We start from the raw sequence: 25,913 nt of genomic DNA, 5'->3' as shown, positions 1-25,913 counted from the left end.
CCTCAAGACAGTACGCCACCTCGAGACAGTACACCACATCAAGACAGTACACCACCTCGAGACAGATCATCACCTCGAGACAGTACACCACATCAAGACATTATGCCACCTCAAGACAGTTCATCACCTCAAGACAGTACACCACCTCGAGACATTACGCCACATCAAGACATTACGCCACATCAAGACAGTATGCCACCTCGAGACAGTTCATCACCTCAAGACACTACACCACCTCAAGACAGTACACCACCACGAGACATTACGCCACATCAAGACATTACGCCACATCAAGACACTACGCCACCTTGAGACAGTACACCACCTCGAGACATTACACGACCTCAAGACATTACGCCACATCAAGACAGTACGCCACCTTGAGACAGTACACCACCTCGAGACATTACGCCACATCAAGACAGTACGCCACCTCAAGACAGTACACCACCTCAAGGCAGTACACCACCTCAAGACAGTTCACCACCTCGAGACACTACACCACCTCAAGACAGTACACCACCTTAAGACAGTACACCACCTCTAGACAGTTCATCACCTCAAAACAGTACGCCACCTCGAGACAGTACACCACATCAAGACAGTACACCACCTCGAGACAGATCATCACCTCGAGACAGTACACCACATCAAGACATTATGCCACCTCAAGACAGTTCATCACCTCAAGACAGTACACCACCTCGAGACATTACGCCACATCAAGACATTACGCCACATCAAGACAGTATGCCACCTCGAGACAGTTCATCACCTCAAGACACTACACCACCTCAAGACAGTACACCACCACGAGACATTACGCCACATCAAGACATTACGTCACATCAAGACATTACGTCACAACAAGACACTACGACACCTTGAGACAGTACACCACCTCGAGACATTACACCACCTCGAGACATTACGCCACATCAAGACAGTACGCCACCTCAAGACAGTACGCCACCTCGAGACAGTTCACCACCTCAAGACAGTACATCACCTCAAGACAGTACCTTTATTACAGCCTAACAATAAGGAAGAACATCCAACCAAGCCTTTGTTTGAGTGTGCAGGTTATGAAGAGCCAGTGACAAAGGCAGAGGAATTCAGCACTCTTCCCTTTCTGTTGTATACTGACAACATATTTAAAAGATAGATATGTCAGAAATAAATAAAAATTGGGTTAAACTTCAATTCTTTTTCCTATCCAACATATCTATATGGCACCAGAGTACAAAGACTCATCAATGTTCTATTAAATGTACTTCTGTATTAATAGAGAAGTTTCTATGATCATACACAGACCATGGGAGTTAATTCATATTTCATAAAAACAGGGTCCTCTCCTATGTGAGGCTGGATAATGAACTTAGCCAGACAGTATAAAGTAAAGGGTTGAGGCAGAAATTCCTAATGTATGAGGGTGATGTTATGATGGAACTTGATAGTGAGCAACAGAAGGGCCTTAACTGGACAGAAGGACTTCTATCTGCTAAATGTACCTATATGTCCAAGTACCACAACTTGTACAAGGTGGTCGAGGGGAGTGAGACAAAACAAGGGTCGTTGATCATACACTGCCAACACCAGACTTCAGATCGGTTTGTCCAAATTCCACATTGAATGTGACAGCTTCTGTTTCTTCTACATGAGTGCAGCTGAAAACAGTGTGGAGACAATATTTAAATGTCAAATCATTAAGGACATAAGAGCCAGGAGAGTGTTGTTAAGGCAAAAAAATAGGATCATCCATACACAAAAAAATCCCCTAACAGAAAGAAGTGATGGTGCGCAACATTGTTTACATTAAATAGGAGGCTTGTGACTTCTATGCTGTCAGCAGTGTCCATGCTCCATACTCCTGATATCAGCATCACATTGATTGGCAGGTGATTATCACAGACACACAAATTGTTGTGGCAGTGGTGTCTTATCCTAATTTGTTGTCAAATTCATCAAATTCATCAGTTTCCACAAATTCAGAAGGGAGAGGATGATGACTTGATGGACAGAGCCATCCTTGGGTGCTGTAGTGGACCACAGAACAAAGCAATGTTCATATCTAGGAGGGCGGGCACCAAATGTACTACATGTACCTGGGTACTCACCCCCCTATTACCCGACCCTACCCAGGTACCCACTGTAGATCTATCTCAAGAGATAGGTACAAAATGTCAGGTTGGAAATTGTTTTTACCATATCCCTGGTAAAACATATGTAGATAAATGTATAAAACAGTCTGGTCATGCATACACTGAAGTTGATTTAAGTTATATCTTCATTCAACCACATGAAATGTCAGAAGGAATGTGTTCATAGTCAGAGAGAAATGTTAACATTAATAACTTGTAGTGTAAGTTCCAGATAATTTTTGTCATTAAACAATATATCACGTGACTAACCATGGGTCCGGGTAGTCCTGTGGGTATCCGGTCCTGCTCAGTACCCACCCAACCCGGGTACCGGTACCCGAGTTACCCATCCCAGCCCAAATATCCAGGCCACCCAAATTGTCCCCAGCTTCAGTTTCATTCTTTTTAAATTTGCCTCTACATTCGTGGCAATAACAATCCATGGTCAAATATAAACAGGAAAGACTATAAAGTATGAATTACTGAAAAGTGCAGTCTCCCTACAGGTTACACACAACCAAATGTTTTCCTATAGTTGGATAGATGTTTTGTTGTTTAACACTGCACTCAGCAATATTCCAGCTATATGACGGTGGTCTGTAAATAATTGAGTCTAGACCAGACAATCCAGTGATTAATATCAGGAGCATCGATCCACACAATTGGGATCAATGACATGCATCAACCAAGTCAGCGAGCCTGACCACCCGACCCTGTTAGTTGCCTTTTATGATAAGCATAGTCACCTTTTATGGCAAGCATGGGCAGCTGAAGACCCATTCCAACCCGGATCTTCACAGGCTGTTTTCCTAGAGACTTTTACAGTAACATTATACTTTTTTTAAATAACTAGGCTTTCAACAGGTATTACATGTACATGTGTGCACAGTCTGGCCTTAAAACAGCAAAAAAAACTAAAATATTGGACTAGCTTAGGCAGTTCCTTTTCCGAGTGCAGGAAGCTGAATGCACCATCCCCAGTTCCGCACCAATTGTTATATCTGTGGTCAAACATTGATAAACATGGTCAGTTTCATTTACTGGATGCATGTACTTTTGAAAAACATAAAAATCTTACACAAAATCTTCTGATCACAGCTGCCAGATCAGGCCCCTCACAGCGATAGCCCGTTCCCGGAGCTCTCTATACTATCGCTGCCACCAGTCAAAACTCCCCACTGTGATAGGTGGCCCCAACCATGTTTGGAGTTGAACTCGCAGCCGAATAACCGTTATGTTTACAAACAAGTGACAAGCGTCGTGACGCCAAATACACTTACCGCTGCTAAATTACTGTTCTTTGTTTGTCAATTTGAATTTCTATTTCATGTAAACTATCATGTAATTGATATAGTAAGAATGTAAGGGAGACGTTGGTTGATTTTCCATTAGTCTTCAATCTCGAACTAATCTGATTATTAAAACAACAAAGTAAATTCATCTGGAAAACATGGTCAGTCGTTAACTTTTTCAAAATGAAATATGCTGGCATTTCCAAAGACATAAACAAAAGTATAGACGTTACTACAATTGGGGTTAGAGGGCAAATTTCAAAATTCTTGTAATGGCCACGCCCAAACTGGTGGCAGCGATGTTACCGAGAGTGTAACGAAGGTGTCACGCGCTGGGAAGGAGCTTGCTGCCAGATTTCAGTCTGCGTTCTATCTTCTCTACAAAAACTGCTGGTTGAACGACTGATTTGGTGGAGTACGTAGAACACCCATAGAGGCTGGTTCTAATACCACTATACAGTCAGATATATCATCTGATTAATGTTTCGTGATGGGCAGTAAGCTCAACTGAGCTATGTTATGGCAAAACTTCGTTAATTTTGCTCTTTAGAAAATTCCATTTTTGAATCATTGACATCATTGACATGATAAGATGTGCACTTTTCAGTGTACTTTTCCAGACACTGGCTGATGGCCTGTCATGAGAGTCGGGCCGATCTCCAGTATGCCAGGTTCAGCTGCACCTACACTGTTATATCTGTCATAGGTTGTTGTGATTTATGATGACTTCCTGGAGGTAAAATCAATATTCACAAATAGTGAAGACATCATAGGATTAAGAATACTGGTGGGAATTCAAAAAGGGAAATTTTGGGCATATGCTTTTATATTTACAGCATTGTTTCATTCACATGATGTGCAATTTTGGGAAGGAATGGGTTGTTTTTTTCAAAAATATGTTTTCACAAAGGCTTTACATTTTGAACCCCAATGGGGTAGAACCAAGGTTCTCAGTATCCAATTTTTGTTGGGGTGGGTGGACGGGGAGGTACAACAACATGGGGACAGGGTTGTTGCACAGTGTCACCTGGCTCACTGGTTTCTCTGTTGGCGTGGAGTAGGGCTGGGACGCGTAACTCAGTACTCGTCGGATGGGTCCTGAGTAGGACCTGGGTACCCAAAGGACTACATGGACCCGTGATTAGTCACATAATATATTCTTTAATGACAACAACAATTCACATTTTTTTCTGACTTTCCCGCATTCCTTCTGACCTTAATATGTTTGGGCAAAGATAAAGCTACAGTCAACTTCATAGTATGCATGATCAGATCGTTTGTTACGTTTAGCTAAAATGGTATTGCCAGGGCTCTGGGAAACCAATACCCAATCGGACATTTTGTTCCAACCTGGGTACCTGGGTAGGGTCGGGTAAAAAGGGGTCAGGTATTCGGGTAATAAATCTGGGCTCAGTCCACGTGTGGAGTGTGTGATAACAACCAATGGTTTGCCTTGCACACACTTTACATATGCCTGGTTAGTTTTCATGTCCTAATGTGAGTATTGTATTGTCATGTATCAATACCAAGTGTTACATACATACATTTATTATATACTTCAGTGTGAAAGAATTGAGAAAAGTGATTTTTTCATTGCAGTGAACATAACACTTGATATGACACTGCAGTAAACTTAACACTTTGCCGGAACTATTGTCATACAAGAGCTACCTCCCCATAAATTGTCTCCCTTTATCGTAAGTGTCTCTCCCGTTCACTAACTGTTGACTTCCTTTTTACGTTACTTCCACATTGACAGGCAAAATAATGACAGATGGTCATTTATGGAGTTAATATCGCTCCTTGCTGTTTGCTATTCTCTTGAAAATGTGTAGTTATAAACTGTAATTTTCTCATTTAACTCGTTAATCAAGATTGTTCGTTTCGCAAATCGCGTGTTACTTGATCATCGTGTATTCCTTCGCTTCCAACAGCGGTCTTGTAGCTTTCAAGAACAATCTTTTTAAGTTGATCATGTATGTAATCATTTCCAAATGTATGATGGGGTAGGTGGAAGGGGGGGGGGGGGGGGGGGGGATACTTGGAAAGTCCACCGGCCAGAATGATAACACTCCCCCAAATGTTCAAATTTGAACCAGCCCTCGGGATATCTTTTACATCAGCAAAAATGGCTCGGGCTAGCGGGCAAGTGCTAATTTTGTGGTATGAAACTTAACTGCTCTGATAGAGTTGGCAAAAGGAGCCATTGTTAGTTTATTTTATGCAAGTGCACTTACATGACGTATGTTCTAGTCTCTGGATTCTTTGTTGATGGAATATAGCTTCGGGTGTCAAGTTTTCATGTATTGTAATTCATTGTGACTTACTATCAGTACATATTGAAATGCTAGCAAAGTTCCCGCATTAGGCAGTTTCAAAAATAATAATGTTCAAATAATGCAATAAGAACTTAAAGAATTGTGTGTTTTGTTTCACATCCAACTATGGAAGAAGCAAAATAATTTGTCATTCATAAGATCAATAAAATTAAGCCATACTTGATATATTATTATAAGGGGTGGTCGGGTAGCCTACTGGTTAAAGCGTTTGCTCATCACGCAGAAGATCCGGGTTCGATTCCTGACATGAAGCCCATTTCTGGTGTCTTCTGCTGTGATATTGCTGGAATATTGCTAAAAGCGGTGTAAAACCATACTCACTGATATATTTTCTATTTTCAACACTACCAAACCCTCTGCTGCACACTTTTTTTATACCTATAGATTAAGAAAATTGACTTTAATATTTGAGGTGAAACGATACAGCAAGGTGATGATATGATACATATCACGAAACATGGGTCACAATATGATATGTATCGCGATAGGTCAAATAGCGTGGAAACTTCTTGGCTATAAATACTTCGGAGTAGGTTCAAAAGAGAAAGCTAGCTGTAGACACATTCTTAGCAGCTTTTTATAGTCGTGAACTTCAAATGTTAATTACAATACATTTGCAATATTTGACTGACAAACTAGTAGTATATGTGTGAGTGTGAATTACCATATACGTAGTAATCATGCCAAACTTTCATGCTTCATGGGGATCAGTTAATCGACCCAAATGCCTTTTTCAAGAAAACATCAAATATATGAATAAAAATGATTCCTGCAGATTATTTTGTTAAGAAATGGGTTGAAACTCTTATACTGAATTTATTGTGTCCTTATCCAACTCAATTATGTGCAATGCAACATTAGTTTAATGCTATCTACTTTAACATTCAAATCCTCAAACAAAATGTATGTGTTCAATTTTATGTAAACAGCTCTTGAAATATATTATGTTTTACGCTTGGATTAGAATTCTTGAATACTAACTAACACAACACATGTTGAGGATCTGCCACCATTTACAATATAACCATTTGTTCCAGTGATGGAGTTGTGTTGAGATCACTCATGGTCCTGGCACATGTGGCTAACTACTGATAATGGCATATTGAAATTTCTCTGCACAATAGCTTTCCAGTTTCACCAGGCCCAGCAATCAATAGTTTCTTTATTAATTCTATATCATAACCTTGGTTGGTTGTCCTGGAGATCACTCACTCATGGCCTGAACAATGTTGACATTCGAAGGTTCCACAGGTTTTGTGTCTTGTTTTGATTTTAAACCGATTTTATTGATTCATTAAGAAGCTAACACGTTAGACATATGCGTTGAAGTTAACAAATGAATGTTTTTTTCAAAAGAATAAATTCAGAGTATTTAGGTACAGAATTGATTTTTGTTCAGTGGAAAAAAGAATCATGAAGGTTGTTTACGCTGGTAACAGGTTGTGAAATATTTTGATTGGCATATTGTGGTGTGGAAATATTTCCAAATTGTTATGGATGATGTTGCAACACAGATGCTGCTTGAATATGTGTGACAATTAGGATTCAGATAGGTTGGCAGTGTGTGTGAGCAGGAACATGGATAGAGTCTTTGAAATTATAAATGTTTGATAACAGGCTTTGCTACAGACAGTTATAGGTGACAATGTTTTGAATTGTTTACATCTTTTGTCACATATTTGAAATTGTAAGGGTAGATACCTCAACATAGGTATTTAGTCTCAGATGTTTTCTGCATGTCATAAAGAAAATTAACACTGCAACTTTAGCTTCTTTAAACCTTATCGTGGGATTCCTTCTACAACAGTGCAGGGATATTTAGTATGAAGCACACGAGCTACGAGGATTATGGATTATCTGCCCTGAGGGAATTAATTTTGTAAGTTCTTAGCCAAGGGGCATTAATTCATGACTGACACATAATCCATAACTATTATTTGCAGTTATTTTATATATTACCATGAGTCTTTTTGTAAGAAATTGGATGAAGAATGTATGGATTTTGGATGACCCCAAAAAGTTTCAGCTCGGTCAGACGATTGTTGTGCCATGTGGTGACGTCACATATGATTCTGAACAATGAATGACAACGTCTTCTATTATCATGCTTATTTACAAGAGTGCACAGATATGACACAGATGTATACTGGTGACCTTTGTCCCTGGATGTTGTACAGATATGACACAGATGTATACTGGTGACCTTTGTCCCTGGATGTTGTACAGATATGACACAGATGTATACTGGTGACCTTTGTCCCTGGATGGTGTACAGATATGACACAGATGTGTACTGGTGACCTTTGTCCCTGGATGCTGTACAGATATGACACAGATGTATACTGGTGACCTTTGTCCCTGGATGTTGTACAGATATGACACAGATGTATACTGGTGACCTTTGTCCCTGGATGTTGTACAGATATGACACAGATGTATACTGGTGACCTTTGTCCCTGGATGTTGTACAGATATGACACAGATGTATACTGGTGACCTTTGTCCCTGGATGTTGTACAGATATGACACAGATGTATACTGGTGACCTTTGTCCCTGGATGGTGTACAGATATGACACAGATGTATACTGGTGACCTTTGTCCCTGGATGTTGTACAGATATGACACAGATGTATACTGGTGACCTTTGTCCCTGGATGTTGTACAGATATGACACAGATGTATACTGGTGACCTTTGTCCATGGATGGTGCACAGATCAGCAACAATTGAAAACACCGGTCCTGACAACATTTGTCCAGCCACGATTTCTGAACACTGGCTGAATATAATGTGGCCAAGTCAAGTTTTAAGTATTTGTACATATTAGTTAGATATTTAAGATGTTACATTTCAGCTTTTTACGTTACATACAGTACATTAAGAACCCTTAGAGTTGTACAAGGCCTCAATACAAAAAGCCTAACTCTGCACCCTGCATCCTGCATTTCACAATAGCCACCTTACTGGGTCAGGCCGGGTTCTGACACGTGTGCTTGCACTGTGCACAAGTTTCTTTTGTCTTTCTGCTTTAGTTTCTCTGGTCAGCTTACTATCTATTTTGTATATAGTTTTAGGTTTCTATCAGGCATATGTAGTAGGCAGTCTTACACATATGTTTGAGGAGGTCACTTTGATCGTTTTCCTTAACTCCACGCCCTGCTACAGTAAGATCTTAATCATGTCGATGTCACTCTTATCATCACTTAGGACCGCCTCCGTGCTCCAGTGGTAGAGTGTCCATACCGGAGAGCGGAAGGTGCGGGGTTTGATCCCCAGCCGCGTCATACCAAAAGACGTTAAAATATGGTACTTGATGTTACCCTGTCTGGTGCTCGGCATAAAGGGGCTAAAAAAAGGACTGGTCGGCTCGGAGTCAGTATACTGTGTCTGAATGGGGTATTCATGTTAAACTGCGGCATGGTATCTCAGTGAGCTAGCACTATAAATCGGCATCAGCCCGGACTACTGCAAGCAGCCACACACGCGTGCATGCACGTCGCTATATAAGTGCAATAATCTTGGACGCGACGTTAAACCCAATTTCACCTCACCTTATCACAACTTACAACTTTCTCTGTTTTTGCAACTGAAGAAACTGAGACCTTCATCGGTTTGGATATCCCTGCCATTTCATCCCCCTATGTGATATACGCTTGAACCAGTTAGTCCAATGACCAAAAAGACCTCAAAATATATGAACAGAAACCATATACTGATATGAATCAATGGCGAGAAACTGTTGGAGACAGACGGTTGGGTGTGTGTGTGTGTGTGGCTAAGTTATACATAGGTATATGGGAGTACCTCCCATGTTTTATGAGGAAAAGACAATAAAAAATTCTTCTTTTGTACATACATTTCCTGGGTGCTGAGTAGTGTTGTAAGAGAGTTATTTCTACAATATATTTGCCGGGCCAAAGGTCAGACAGCATCAAAGAGTTCCCTGTTCGAATTACCGGTCAAAACTGGAAATTACCAGTAAACGAACACAGTGACATGGCATTGCCAAGGGCTGTTCGTGTAAACAATCAAGCAATGGAACAATTCTCAGTTAGACTTTCCGAAAAACTGACGTTCTCATTACCAGTGCCCTATGGGTAATAGAGGAATGATAGAGTTGCTGTAGACATGTTCTTCTGCTCTTTTGGTAAATGAAACTCTAACAAGTGGATGTGGGTTTATGCAGATTCCTAGTTGGGCTTTCTTTCCTTTTTTTGCCTCTTTCACTTTGGCTGGGACTTTGAAGCTGAAAATCTAAAACTTCAGTGTAGCGAAAATGTTGCATGTACCAGTCACTACAGTTGCTACATTGAAACAGATACATTTTCTGTAGTCAGAAAGCTGATGTTTTTTCCCACAACATTCAGCAGTATTACACAGGTTTCACACAGGCCTCAAATTTGGCAGTGTTGTCTATAAAAGGCCTTAATTTGGCAGTCCTGTCCTGAAAAAGCCTTAAATTTGGCATTCCTGTCTTGAAAAACACCTGTTTTGGCAGACCTGTCTTGAAAAAGCCTTAAATTTTGGCATTCCTCACAATTTCATAAATACCTTGAAAAGCTCTGACAGTCATACAATTTGGCCCTCACTCTAGGAAGGTTCATACTCCAATGAACTCAAACAAAGTGAAAGTCAGTTCTTAAATAAGATGGTCCCATTTAGCCTTACAAGTCTCTGCTGCTCTGTTGTTACACTGTCCACAGTTGGGAGATTTGGCCTAGTTTTAATGGCACGCTTGGAACAAGTGGCAAACTCTACATGTGACATGGGTAGGCAGCGGGGGGGTCAAGGGGCTACAGAGAGGGGGTTCTTGACTGCTGTTCTTGAGGACAGACAATGAAGATCTTGCTACTGACAAAGCCATTGGGTAACAAAGTATATCCTTAGTTTAGTCGGCTTTCAGTAAGGGAGCAGTGGGTTCCTAATCTGCTTCCGGAGTCCCTAAATGTGCACTGAAGAGCAGTACGATGCTGACTAACCCAGGTGGACCAGTGATGAGTCCTGATGATCATATCTTACACACCTGTGTAGATTAGCATATTTCACACCGAAAAGTCATCCAACATTTCTAGGAAAACCTCCTTTAAGTGCTGCCATCGTTACATTGTATCCAGCTGTTCTGTAAGCTATGATAGAACTTGTAAATAAACACACAAAGTGAATCGCAATAGCTATCGGAACATTGGTACAAGCAAGTGCCCTGTTTGTTTGCTTCAGTGGGTCCTGGAAGATTTTGTTGTCTTAACTATAAACAGTTTTTATGCAGAGATATTTACTCAAGCAGAAGGGCCTGAGAAAAAATAGATATACTTGTTGTTATTGTTATCGTTGTTATGATCCAGTTTGTTTGTTATAGTAAGCAGGAAATATACCACTTTCACCTTATAAGAACACTCACATGTTAGATTTGATGTCAGAGATCCAGCTCAAACATTGATGAAACTAGAACTTTTGTTTTGGGGATAACTGGTCATTACACAAGGTCATTGATAACTTTAGTTGTATGTCCTTTAGGGCAAGAATGACCTGGAAAAATAGCAACGAGCAGAAAAAATATGACAAATGAATTTCACTTTAGGATTGATCTTGTAAATACTAATTATGTACATGTAGGTATGAATACACAATGCCTTTAAGAAAGTGGTCAAATGTAACAATTGTTGTATTTGGGATTACACTGTCTTAGTAAAGTAGAGATACTGGTACTTTGGGGTGGAGGAAAGGACAGTCCCATCCAGGATTCGAACCCTCACTTTCAGAGTGATGCCCCTAATCGCCAGCACAAAGTCAGTGATCTAACCCACAAGAAATGGAGATAAACCTACTTTGTTTTTATATTAGAGGTTTTCATCTCTGATTTGAAACCTGTAAATATTTTTGATTCAATACCTCATGCTGACGGCACTTACTGGCATGAGTAGCTAACTACAGTACAAATAGTATAGTATGCATAGCAGTAGAAGGAATATGTTGCTAGTACAGCAAGCTCTGGTATGAATTGCAACCTAACACTGATTAGCCCCAGGTTAGAAATTACTGAAACAAATTGTGGTGTGCAATTTGATGGATTTTATATATTTTTAATCATTATTAATTTTTGTCAAATAAACAATTGACTTTGCATGGAAACTTGTGATTGTTAATGCCAAGTGAATATATAACCATTATGATTGTCCAGATTACATTTAAATAGTTCATGAGGAAAAGGTCAGTTCTACAGAATACATGGAGTAGTATGGCAATAATCTTTGAACAAAGTAGGATGTTTGAATTTATTGATGCATATATCAAGATCATATGTATCAATGTTGATTTATAGTATTCAGTTTCTCAGTTCTTAAACCGCCTCAGTGATCTAGTGGTAGAGCTTCTGCCCGGGAGCGGAAGGTCTGGTTTTAGATCGCCGGCCGCGTCATACCACAAGACGTTAAAAGATGGTACTTGTTGTTATCCTGCAAGGCCCTTGGCATTAACTTGCTTAACAAGGATTGGTTGGCTTTTAGTCAGTATACTGTGTCTGAGTGGGGTAGTCATGGTATGGTATCTCAGTGAGCTAGCACTATAAAATTAGTCCAGACTAGTACAAGCAGCCACATACACACACACTCACACACACACATGCATGCATGCCGCTATTTAAACCCCATTTCAGCTCACCTCACCTCAGTTCTTAGCAATCTTCAATAGGCTTAAGATTGTAACAGATATTTTCTGTCTATACTAATACACAATGGTTACAAGAAGCAAGGGATACACAGGAATGTCAAGAAATTGTTTATCACTTTCAGTTTTCAAGTTAAAAGTCATAGATTGCAATATGTTGCGTGAGGAAAGGTCAGTAGATGTGTGTGTCTGAGGGGTAGTCCCAGGGGTCTGCTTGACCAGGTCTGACATGTTAATGACTCCAACAAACACTTTCTCTGCCTTACATCTGAAGTACATCTTGCCCGGGAAAAGGAGGTCTGTTTGCCTCTGATGTATTATTACCACCTGCTACAGTATGTATTGGCACTGATGGAAAGGGGTTTCCAAAGCAGTGTCTTAATAGGACAAGTACTAAAGTTTAAGATGGTACTTGGTTATCTTGTTGATAATGTTAAAATTTACTGCTGTGGGGATGCCAGACAGAGAAGGTCCCTAGTGTACCAAGCTTGTTTTAATAGTCAACCGAAATGGAGATAGGGTGGTTACAAGGAGTGAATCAGCAAGGCCCAGACTTGATTATGATTTAGCTGCATTTACCTGGTTAGGATATTGCTGGAATATTGTTAACTGCAACAGTAAGCTACATTATCTCACTCATTCCCTTAAGTAAAGTGTTCTATGTGCATCTTTTAGGGGCAGCAAACAAATATGTTCTTGTGGCAGACACATGTGCACACAGAAGTAACAGCCTGAATCAAATCAGTGATGCAGAGATCATTCAGGTTGATTTGTATCCAGTAAACAGGACTATGTAGCAGGGAGTTCCTGGCATTTGTCTGAGTTGTTTCTTGTGTTGTTTCGGCAGCAACAGCGCCGACTTGACGTGCTGACCATCACCCACCCTGACAACCTGGAGCATGAAGGGGAGGAGAAACAGAAGACTGTGTTCATCACCGCCCGCGTCCACCCTGGGGAGACTCCCTCGTCCTTTGTATGTCAAGGTAACACTGCCTGGGGAGACTCCCTCATCCTTTGTATGTCAAGGTAACACTGCCTGGGAAGATTTCCTCATCCTTTGTATGTCAAGGTAACACTGTCTGGGGAGACTCCCTCATCCCTTGTATGTCAAGGTAACACTGCCTGGGGAGACTCCCTCATCCTTTGTATGTCAAGGTAACACTGCCTGGGGAGACTCCCTCGTCCTTTGTATGTCAAGGTAACCCTGCCTGGGGAGACTCCCTCATCCTTTGTATGTCAAGGTAACACTGCCTGGGGAGACTCCCTCGTCCTTTGTATGTCAAGGTAACACTGCCTGGGGAGACTCCCTCGTCCTTTGTATGTCAAGGTAACACTGCCTGGGGAGACTCCCTCATCCTTTGTATGTCAAGGTAACACTGCCTGGGGAGTCTCTGACATCCTTTGTATGTCAAGGTAACACTGCCCATAACAAAATTCAGCTGTTGCTGGTAGGAAAATGTCAAATTTGGTAAACTGACTTCAGCAGTAACCATTCATATTTGCAGGTGTGATAGACTTTCTGGTCAGCAACCATCCAATTGCCAAGATCTTGCGGGAACACATTGTGTTCAAGATTGTGCCAATGCTGAACCCTGATGGGGTATTCCTTGGGAACTATAGGTAAGATTCCAAGTTGTACTTCAACATTCAACTGCTGCTGTCTTGATTTTGTAACCCTATATTCAGTATATCTACAAACATCTTGACAAACCTAGGTAGCTTCAATAACTCTGTTTTCTATTAACAATTATGTATTGAATGACATTTAGTCTCTTTTCATTTTTGCACAGGTGCTCTTTGATGGGGTTTGATCTGAACCGCCACTGGCTGGAACCTTCTCCGTGGGCCCACCCCACCCTATACGCCACCAAGAACCTGCTGATGGAGCTTGACAGAAGTGATGTAAGTGACACTCAGAGGAGACTGGGGGGGTTTCAGTGGACGTCAGGTCCTGGCAGATGTGGGTCATTGATGATTCAGTGGCAGAGGTGGATCCTGGATGTTTTAAGTGGAGGGGGAGGGGCATCACATTGTAAATGTTAACCTTCAGTGGGTGTTGAAAGGCAGGTGCTCTCAACTCCATCACTTTGGACTTTCCTCCTTCAAAATGGTGTTCAACCAAAATCACTTTTGTGAGTACAGGCAATACTGACTACCGTATTCGACATGATAAGTGCCCTGCTCTAATAAGCTCCCACGGCGATATATGCTAATATATTGGCTAGTGAACAATCCCAAATAGCAACCCTTCTGATAGATCAATGTACACAAAACTTATTTATTCGCGTATAATATGCACTTGTGTGTTATATGCACCCTTAATTATGGGAAATTAAAATCTGGAAAAATATATCTGTCATATATAAACATTTCAGGCTGTCAGCATAAACCACGAAATTTATCTTTCAACTCTGTTTTTTTTCTCCAAAATAATATTCTGAAAAGAGCCCCCTATTTATAATTTTGGGAGCGGCTTGGGCGCTTATTGCGTAGAATACGGTATTTCAAAATGAGAAATTTATTGAAACTATCTGTTGTACATTCTGTTTTTATCCAACCAAAATGTAAATTCCATAACTGTAGTTGGTTATGCATTACAATCACAATATTGCGTAGTCATGGTAGTACATATAGTATGTTGACAGTTATGTCCGACCCTTATTCTCCTGCAGAAATATGAGGTGGACTTTTACATAGACCTGCATGCACATTCCACTCTGATGAACGGCTTCATGTACGGCAACATCTACGAGGACATGGAGAGATATGAACGTCAGTCGGTGTTCCCCAAGCTGCTGTGTGCCAATGCAGAGGACTTCTCCCTCGCCAACACAAACTTCAACAGGGATGCCGTGAAGGCAGGCACTGGCCGAAGGCAAGAATTTAGTCTTTAATAAATGTACTGGATGTAAAGATGATGTGTTGGATGATTGGAGGACAGGTACCTAGAGTTAGATTCTGGAGAGTCATGATGTCATATCTTGAAATAATTACTCCACAACTTGCCTGTATATGTGTACCATACAGGCAAACTGTGTAAAATATAAAAATTTCTCTTGGTTGAAGGATACGTGTTGCATGGGCACATTGTGTGGGGACACGTGTCGCATGGGCACATTGTGTGGGGACACGTGTCGAATGGGCACATTGTGTGGGGACACGTGTCGAATGGGCACATTGTGTGGGGACACGTGTCGAATGGGCACATTGTGTGGGGACACGTGTCGAATGGGCACATTGTGTGGGGACACGTGTCGCATGGGCACATTGTGTGGGGACACGTGTCGCATGGGCACATTGTGTGGGGACACGTGTCGCATGGGCACATTGTGTGGGGACACGTGTCGCATGGGCACATTGTGTGGGGACACGTGTCGCATGGGCACATTGTGTGGGGACACGTGTCGCATGGGCACATTGTGTGGGGACACGTGTCGCATGGGCACATTGTGTGGGGACACGTGTCGCATGGGCACATTGTGTGGGGACACGTGTCGCATGGGCACATTGTGTGGGGACACGTGTCGCATGGGCACATTGTGTGGGGACACGTGTCGCATGGGCACATTGTGTGGGGACACGTGTCGCATGGGCACATTGTGTGGGGACACGTGTCGCATGGGCACATTGTGTGGGGACACGTGTCGCATGGGCACATTGTGTGGGGACACGTGTCGCATGGGTACATTGTGTGGGGATATGTTCCCATTGTTCCCATTTAGACGCCTGCTTGTGATTGGTGTTTCAGTTAGAATGACATGGTGTGTTACTACCTGGTACCCGTTTAGACGCCTGCTTCTGATTGGTGTTTCAGTTAGAATGACGTGGTGTTACCACCTGGTACCCATTTAGACGCCTGCTTCTGATTGGTGTTTCAGTTAGAATGACATGTGGTGTTACTACCTGGTACCCATTTAGACGCCTGCTTCTGATTGGTGTTTCAGTTAGAATGACATGTGGTGTTACTACCTGGTACCCATTTAGATGCCTGCTTCTGATTGGTGTTTCAGTTAGAATGACATGTGGTGTTACTACCTGGTACCCATTTAGACGCCTGCTTCTGATTGGTGTTTCAGTTAGAATGACATGTGGTGTTACTACCTGGTACCCATTTAGACGCCTGCTTCTGATTGGTGTTTCAGTTAGAATGACATGTGGTGTTACTACCTGGTACCCATTTAGACGCCTGCTTCTGATTGGTGTTTCAGTTAGAATGACATGTGGTGTTACTACCTGGTACCCATTTAGATGCCTGCTTCTGATTGGTGTTTCAGTTAGAATGACATGTGGTGTTACTACCTGGTACCCATTTAGACGCCTGCTTCCGATTGGTGTTTCAGTTAGAATGACATGTGGTGTTATTACCTGGTACCCATTTAGACGCCTGCTTCTGATTGGTGTTTCAGTTGGAATGACATGGTGTGTTACTACCTGGTACCCATTTAGATGCCTGCTTCTGATTGGTGTTTCAGTTAGAATGACATGGTGTGTTACTACCTGGTACCCATTTAGATGCCTGCTTCTGATTGGTGTTTCAGTTGGAATGACATGGTGTGTTACTACCTGGTACCCATTTAGATGCCTGCTTCTGATTGGTGATTCAGTTAGAATGACATGTGGTGTTACTACCTGGTACCCAGTTAGACGCCTGCTTCTGATTAGTGTTTCAGTTGTGTCTCTGGCCATTTTTTCTATTTCAGCTAGAGTTTGAACTGCAATGTCTTTTAAAAAAAGGTTTGCCAGTGCAGTGTTTTCCTCAGCCGTAAATTTAACTGTTACTCTCAGTTCTCCCCTGCTACATCCGAGATGGAGGAACATGACATTTATTACTCCAAGGCCCATGGGAATAGGCCATTCGGGAGAACGACAAATACAGAGAAAATTAAAAGGACCTCAAACTCGCTTTGGACACTCTTTTTATGTCACAAGATAATGCTTCCTTATTTGGGAATCTTAGTCAACCCCACTGCAAGATAATACCTCCCTAAGTTGACAAGACGTATAATATCTTTGGGGCTCACATCACAATGTCACTCATGTCACAACCCTTAATGACACATGTTTACTGACACACCCTCTGATGGAATATGTTTACTGACACACCCTCTGATGGAATATGTTTACTCACACACCCTCTCATGGAATATGTTTACTGACAACCTATGATGGAATATGTTTACATACACAACCTCTGATGGAATATGTTTACTCACTCAACCTCTGATGAAATATGTTTACTGACAACCTCTGATGGAATATGTTTACTGACAAAACCTCTGATGGAATATGTGTACTGACACACCCTCTGATGAAACATGTTTACTGACACACCCTCTGATGGAATATGTTTACTGACATACCCTCTGATGGAATATGTTTACTGACACAACCTCTGATGGAATATGTTTACTGACACATCCTCTGATGGAATATGTTTACTGACACAACTTCTGATGGAATATGTTTACTGACACACCCTCTGATGAAACATGTTTATGGTCATAACCTCTGAAAACAATATTTACAAACGGTTGCCGTGAATGGTAAGATACCTGTCGGTGCCTCCTCATCTGTTGAGTGATGCTGTTGTTTTGTTATGTTTGGAAGCTTATTTGTACACATGCATGTTGCCTGACAGAGGTGGAGGAGAGCAGCCAGAAGGTGGACTAGTTACAACCATTAGGATACCTTCAACATGAGTCAAACTCTCCAACTACCCAGACAGTTGAAACTTGGTTTACTTGACAGCAGTTCAGCGAAGCATGTCAGAGACTGGAGTCAGTTTTCAAATTCCTTTTCTTGCAAGAACATCACATAGCCAATGGATTCCTGCTTGTTGTTTGTTTGGGGCTCTAAAGAAACTTGCATTTTTCTCAAACAGGATTTAATGACTTGCTCGTCTTTTCAAATTATTGTCTGAACATCATAAACAGCTGGGAAAAACCTGTTGAAAAGAAAGAGACTTCATGCCTTAAGCTAGCTTGAATTAGAAACCACATGAAATTCCCCAGAAGCAGTCATTATGTCGTAATCAAGGATTAACAGTACAAGCCATGTTCAACAATATGTGTACAACAGAAATTGACAAGCTAGATAGCATCAACAAATTATGTTCATTGATATTTATTGCATCCTTACATAACTTGGTATTTGCATGGAGAATGTTGATATTTTCACTGACAAGAAATGACAATTACCCTCAGTGAAAGGATTCTCCAAGGGAGACGGACTTAACCTCTGTTATTCATACATAACGTGTCATCATTCCACAGGGAAATATACAAATTAATGATCAGAGAGGGTGATATTTACATTTCCTAATTTTCATATTGCTATTCATCTTCGCTTGTGCATCAATTTGTGCATCGATGGGCTTCAGCGAATATCAGATCTTGCTGAAACAGCAGCCCCGGATTTCTTTGTGCGTGATTGATGAATTAGGTAACTGAGAAATGAGTGATAGCTATGTACAAGTGCAAATGACATGATTAAAAATGGCAGTATTGGTTTTTGGGACGACCATTAATCAAGTGAAGACACAGATGAGTAACACTGTAAATGTTAAATAATGAACCATTCTAAGTAATGGAGATCGCATCTTCACTACCTCACTTGGGAAAGAAATGTCTTGCTGGCGTAGCGTAGCTGGTTTGTTATGCGAAATTGATACTTGTTTTATTCATTCTTTTTCCATACAGACATAAACCCTTGTCAAGAACTCTTCTCTGTGACTCCATCATTTGTTGTGTTGATGAATGATACAAGTAGATCTTAGCTTGCAGCACTGGGTGTTTTCAGTGTGTAAATACATCAGATATGATCATGAAACCTGCATGAATGCAGAGCTTGTAATCGTTGATTGACATTCATTATAGTGAGTACAGTACATGATCCATGGCTAGTCAAGAAAATAGCTTCTGACATTTTCTGTGCAAAATGAGAGCTGGAAGAAAATGGAGGGTTGTGAGGTGGCACGTTTTTTGTGGAAAGGAATTGGATGGCAAAGGATGTTGACACTTTAGCATGTAGGTAGTCAGGATAAACAATTCATTAAAATGTCAGAGCGTACAGGATTGTATGTGCTGAATGGTCCTGCTCAACCTACAGGGATTTATCTAGACCTGCTTAAGGCCGTTATTTAGCCCCATAGATGCCAAAAAAGCAAATGTCAGTTAAAGAGGGAATTAAAAATTTCCCAATTCATGTTAATATAGTTATAAGAAATGTTATGGCTTGGCAGAGGTCACTGATAACAGGGCCAATGAAGCAGAAGAGGCGTTAATACTTAGTTTTACATTATCACTCTGAATGCAATGTTAAAATAACTCTGAAATTAGGAAAATAAACCTTTTTAAAAAATCCCAATTTTGGACAACAAAATTTTATTTTGTTTCCAATTTGCCTACTGTGGGCACTTTAGAATCCTAGATACATCCCTGAACTAGGACTGGTGCTTGTCAAATCCTTTACAGCGACCAATGAATGACATATGTGAAGCTTTCATCATTATGAGTTGCAAAGATTTCTTTTTGTAGAATATATTTATGCAGTTTAAATTCATGTTCAAAATGCAAACAGTAAATTATGACATTGACAATTTTTGTGTGTAACAATTTGAAATGGATGACAAGGTGGAATTATATTTGATATATTTGCATGTGCTCAATTATAAAACAGTCTGCAGAATAGTCATTAAACTTGTAAAAAGAAATTACAGTACTCAGTTTTGTTGAAAATATGGATTTAAAAACTGGGATGTCAGGGAATGGAAAACTAGCAATTTCATATGGAGTAAGTTTGAAATAAACAAGCCCTTGTCCTTTTCACTATGTACATATTCATGACGTTGTGATTGCTTCAGGAATAAAAACTTCATCTATTATTTTCAAACAGTCTTTCAGTCAGCTGATCTATCAAAATAAATCTTATTTGATCACGGTTTACGTGGATCGACATCATCGTTATTGTTTGCGAAATTACACTGCCATATTCTGAAGATTGTTAATCAAACTTGCTGGCATATTCCATTGAACAATATGTCTAATAAGATGCAAGAACATAAACAATATTCCCTCAAAGTCAGCTTGGAACAATCGAACGAGGAACGTGTAGAACGATATTGATTAAGCCATTTCACATTGTCCGACAACTTGAAATGAGATTGTTTGAATAATCAGCCTTAATCCGAAGGGGCAACGGTGGTATGTAAAAGTGTATTGTATCTCCGTACAAGTTTTTACAGTGTCAGCATGTAATGATATTGATCAAGTGTCCAAATTGCTAGCCAGCAGTAACTGAATTGGACTGTATGTAGAAATAAACCTTGATCTATGACAAACCTCCTTGCCTTCTTGTGGCGACGTTCTTGCAGCCACACACCAACCTGCTATAACTCAACTATGTTGTGAGAGCTGAGTCATTAACAAGTAGAAAAAGCCCAGATTAAATTGTGTAACTTCAATCAGTTACAATATCTATGTAAATAAGTAAATGGGCAGTCTTGAAGTATCTTGATAGATTGTATCTTGTTAATGACATCCAAATGAAGTTTTTACACGTGAAAAAAGCATTTTCATCAAGTACACTGGTTGCGATCAAATACGACGACCATGGTTTCCATGGATCTGTTTTGGGTTGAGACAGGAGAATGTGATTGCTGCGCGTGGCATGCAGGGATATCCGGGATGATGCTTGAAAGAAGTCAAAACTCTGCCGTAATTACCGTTGATGCTTTTGTTAGCTTTCTGTAATTCCTGGAACTCCTAGGTTGTGTTTGTTTGTGAGAATGGTATGCATCATCCGTAACCATTATTTTTCTTTATCAAACTACAAACTTTGGTTTTTTGGGAGGCTAGAATTATGTGGGAGTAATTTAAACATGGAAGGTGGAATGTGCCATGCATCGAGATATTGGTTGGTGGTGAATCTGTGGCATCAAGGTTTGCTTCATTTTCATGGGATTGACACTTTGGCGCTATACTGATTTGAAAGAGGAATGACAATTGGGAGCCTTTAAATCTGCTTGTGACAAGAATCAGCCACCATTATCTCATTTTAGGACTGTTACTTTTGTAATATCAGTGGTGGAACTTTATTTGTCTGAACTGTTAATCCAGAGAATTGACCTTTTATATTAAGGTCAGGTTATTGCTTGTTCTCCATGTCTCTGTGGGTATCAGTGACTCATTGTGCAGAGTTGCTCCCCTTAACTATGAAAGGATCTGCTGATGTGTTTGAATCCTAGATTTTTGCTGATTATGCTTGTTGGTTTTGTCGGCATCATACAAGTGCTTGTGGGTGTCATGTTTGTTTTTTGTTTGTTGTAAACGCCGCACACAGCAATATCAATATGATCGTGGTCTGTAAATAATTGAATCTGGACCATACAATCCAATGACTGACATCATGAGCATCGATCTACACAATTGGGATACGATGACATACATCAACCAAGTCAGCGACCCTAACCACCCAATCCCATTAGGATCTCATGACAAGCATAGTTGCCTTTTACGTAGTGTATGTCTATGATCTGCGTCACTTTTGGCCTTGCTCCCACATTTAGCTGACCCACTGAATACAACTAAAACCCTGTTGAAATGAAACAGTGTGTTAATCTCATTGCTACATTATTTCCACTGTACATACATTTGTCCTTTTTGGGGGGCGGTAGGGTAGCCTAGTGGTTAAAGCGATCTCATCACGCTAGAGGCCTGGGTTCGATACCCCAAATGGGTACAATGTGTGAAGCCCATTTCTGGTGTCCCCTGCTGTGATGTTGCTAGAAAGTCGAGGAGGGAAATGGAAAAGTCATTATGACTGGTGTTGGGAATTGGTTGTAAAATCATGATTGATGATTGGATCACCCCAACTGATCAATCATCAAAATTAATTGGTTTGCTGTTTTTCAATGTTAAGTTCAGTAAAACTACATCAAACCTAACAAAAAAACACATACTTACTTCAGCACATTATTTCCAAACAAGAAACACAGGCATCACTGTGTCTCACTTTCTCCAAGTACCAAGTTGTAAGTAGTTAATGAATATTAATAAAGTAAGAGAACAGGTGAGAACTTGAGAGATAGGGTGCAAAGTTTGTAAAATTTGTTTATGGTAATTTGTGTTGGAGTACCTTTTTAACGACTAGGTAGATAGTCAATATGTCAAAGACCATTTTTGAAGATCAGTAAAAAAATATTGATTTTTGTATATTTATAGGGAATGTATCATACGACTCAGTCATACCTAATGACATGGAAACTCAATGTTAACTGGTTGATATTATGAATTTGTTTCTGATGCTCTCAGTTTGGACTGCCATATTAGTTTTGTTGAATATGTCTGGTGAAATTTGGCCCAAGAAATCAGTTTGATTTAACCAAATTTGAGAAATCCAAAATGATTCACCCATACCTCATTCTGTGTGGTTGGTGGCAACTTTGCAATCAAGACACAGGTAGGGTAGATGTGAAAATCTTAATTCGTGTGTAGGAGACTCACAAACTCTGCATCAAATAACTCCAGAAAAAGATAATTGATTTTCATGCTTGTTCGTAATTCGTACTTTTAACACAATCATCAAGTGACGCCACGATGTAAACTAATAATTATGTTTTTCCAGAATTCCAATTAAATTGATGTTTATGGTGAGTTATTTTGCTGGCAAAACTAAACAGAGGCAGGATCTTAACAGCAAATTGTGTTTGGATATTGTCTTTAGTGTTTAAGGAAGTTTTTGCCGCGGTGCTGAAATGTGACCGGTATCTGAATAAGATCAATAGCCTAGAAGCAGGATTGCCGATCTTCCATTACCATTCTTCAGACGCTGGACTGACTGACTAAACTCAATCATCACTAGCCTCCATCACCAGCATCCACACCCTGCCAAGTGGGGTGAACATGGAGCCCAGCGTGGCGGACACAGCTGCAACACTGGGCACGTTTTGTGAGGGGAACCTTTGCGTAACAATCTTGGAGGTCTTTACAATATCACAAAGACTGGTATATTTTTTTTAGATTTTATTTTGTTTATATTTTTATAAGAAAAATTGTTCAACACTGCGCAGATATGACAACAGTTGCGTCACATACTTTTCTGTCTTTGTGACCAGATTTGTCTTTCCTTGTCTTTTTTTTTGGACTTACTCCTTATAGTTAGGCTGTCATTACTTAAGCTTACCAGACTGCATCAGATAAGTGGTTAAAGAGGCACACTGTGAGAAATTCAGATTGTTGAGTAGAGCCAGTATTCTAATACTGGGACAGTAGTAATGGTGTACACACAGGAATACACTGGCAGCATGTTGCCTGTTATTGGAAACTGACAGTTGCAGGGCTGTCTTCAGGAACAATAACTATAAATACTAGCCTGGTAAATATTGCAAACTATGGATAGATGGAATAATGCAATGAGATACAAAGTGGGATGCTTCGCATTGCTAAATATCAATATTAGCATAGCAATAGGTTGTAATGGCCATCTGTTGTATTGCTGAGCAATTAATATTGGAAAATGCTTCTAGGAAATATCTTCGATTCAAATTTGAATCCTGAGCTGAAATGGTGCATATGAGTTACTACCTCTGTGTAGCATCAGTTTTTGACTTGAATCAGACTGGAATGTAAAATCAAGAAAGCTGAATGTGGGATTGGTTGGGTTGTTGTTTAACGCCGCACTCAGCAATATTCCAGCTATCTGACGGCGGTTTGTAAATAATCCATTTTTGAGCAGACAATCCAGTGACTGCCATCATGAGCATCGATCCATGCAATTGAAATCGATGGCATGCATCAACCAAGTCAGCGAGCCTGACTACCCGATCCGTTACTGACCTTTTATGACAAGCATAGTGGGTTTTTACGGCAACCATGGGTTGCTGAAGACCTATTCTACCACGGATCTTCACAAGTCACTTGTTTATGAAGGTCAGAATTAATGTGTGCCTAATTGGACACCCTTTTTCAATTACAGGTGTTACCCCATCCCACAAGACTTATCCGCCCACCCACACGCCCACCCACACGCCCACTCACATGCCATCACGCTCCTATTAAACATCATGACTGCAGTTGTCTTTATATCCACGCAGAGGATATAAAAAAGTTATTTGTGAATGATGCCAATAGCAAATTATTAATTGTTTTGTTCGCTAGATCGTCCATTATTACTTTGCTAGCATGACAAGGAAATTATGTTAAACTTTCTGGACTGAAGGTGCCATGCAGGTCGTTTCATTAGCCATTCACTTTGATTAAACTTTGATCAGGCTATTCTTTTCTCATCGGTGTTGGTCATGCGATTGTTTGTTTGCTTCTTGTTAGTAAGTCGGCTCAGCAATATCGGCACTGTTCATTAACAACAAATCTGCAGTCTCACGGCTTGGGAGGCCAAGTGTTGCTTTATCCGATTTTAAGATATGATAAATCTTCTATGACAGTAGTTTGGATTAGTGTAGGTTTTATGGCAGCATATCATTCAGGTCTCACTGATTGTTTCTCTATTCTCTACTAAAGGCCGTTTGTTGCAGGAAGGACTGGGAAGCTGTACTACCTTGGACCAAAATAGTAGGCTGTTGGGTCTGTTTCAGTATTATTATGGGTATATAGATCGAGAATTATTTTATATTTTTAAATATTTATAGCAGAGAGACAGGATTTCAAGGGGTTGAATAATACCTAAGCTTGTGAATGAATATTTGTGAATAAAAGATTATGCCTTGTTGTTGCCTGACAATCACTCTTCGTAAATATCCCTGGATTGTTCCTCTTGTAAGACAAGGACAGGATTGATGACCAGCCAGTTGGTCAGTATGAAGTATGTCAAAGAGCATGTGTCCAGAATAAACTTGCTTTGAGACTTCTCAACAAATGAAACTTTCAATGGATACTGACGAGTCTTCTGAATCTGGTCTTATTCCTTTAGTCACCTGTTAGGACAAGCATTGGTTGCTGGGACTCATATTCCTACACAAATCCCCCACCTAAACATAATAATTCATTTGTAAAAGTAAGCATGTAAAATATCATGCTAACAAAAGTCGCCATTTGAGAAATTTGGAAGGATTTCAAAACAGATTTCTAAACTCTTCAAATTTAGTTTTAGAAACATTTACTATTAGGAGCAGTATTGGTAATACTTCAACACATCTGATTGTCAGTAAAATCGACAAATATTTTCAAGGCTTTCTAATCATGTTTGTAATGTTTGTAATATGATGAGTGACAAACAGTATGTCTACATGGATATGAAATGTCAGCCATAGTATACCAACTGAATAGTGTCACAATAAATACGCCCCAGCAATCACTGCCTGAGTCAGTATACTAATTGAAAGGTGGTTAATAAATTGTAATTGAACAATATGAGAAATTGCTCTCAGAAACTCTGTTAGCTATTGATTGACCTCTGCTTGTTAAGGGCAGATAGAAACCTGACTCAGGGATAAAAAATATGGCAAGGTATCAAAACAGTTTTA

The 25,913-nt window shown here is 40.3% G+C and overlaps 1 protein-coding gene across 2 annotated transcripts in view; it reads left to right on the top strand.

Moving 5' to 3' along the window:
• The window catches only part of LOC139479960 (cytosolic carboxypeptidase 6-like), a 122,631-nt gene that overhangs the window by 11,999 nt on the left and 84,719 nt on the right, over positions 1 to 25,913 (top strand). For both annotated transcript variants that reach the window (XM_071262909.1, XM_071262908.1), the window contains exons 6-9: positions 13,284 to 13,419; positions 13,942 to 14,056; positions 14,227 to 14,338; positions 15,109 to 15,311. In XM_071262909.1, coding sequence (XP_071119010.1) covers positions 13,284 to 13,419; positions 13,942 to 14,056; positions 14,227 to 14,338; positions 15,109 to 15,311 — 566 coding nt within the window. The remainder of the gene's footprint in view (positions 1 to 13,283; positions 13,420 to 13,941; positions 14,057 to 14,226; positions 14,339 to 15,108; positions 15,312 to 25,913) is intronic.

Source organism: Haliotis cracherodii, unplaced genomic scaffold, assembly GCF_022045235.1.
Source record: "Haliotis cracherodii isolate W230 unplaced genomic scaffold, xgHalCrac1.p SCAF_4, whole genome shotgun sequence".
Taxonomy (NCBI): domain Eukaryota; kingdom Metazoa; phylum Mollusca; class Gastropoda; order Lepetellida; family Haliotidae; genus Haliotis; species Haliotis cracherodii.
This window is presented reverse-complemented; position numbering and strand designations above follow the sequence as displayed.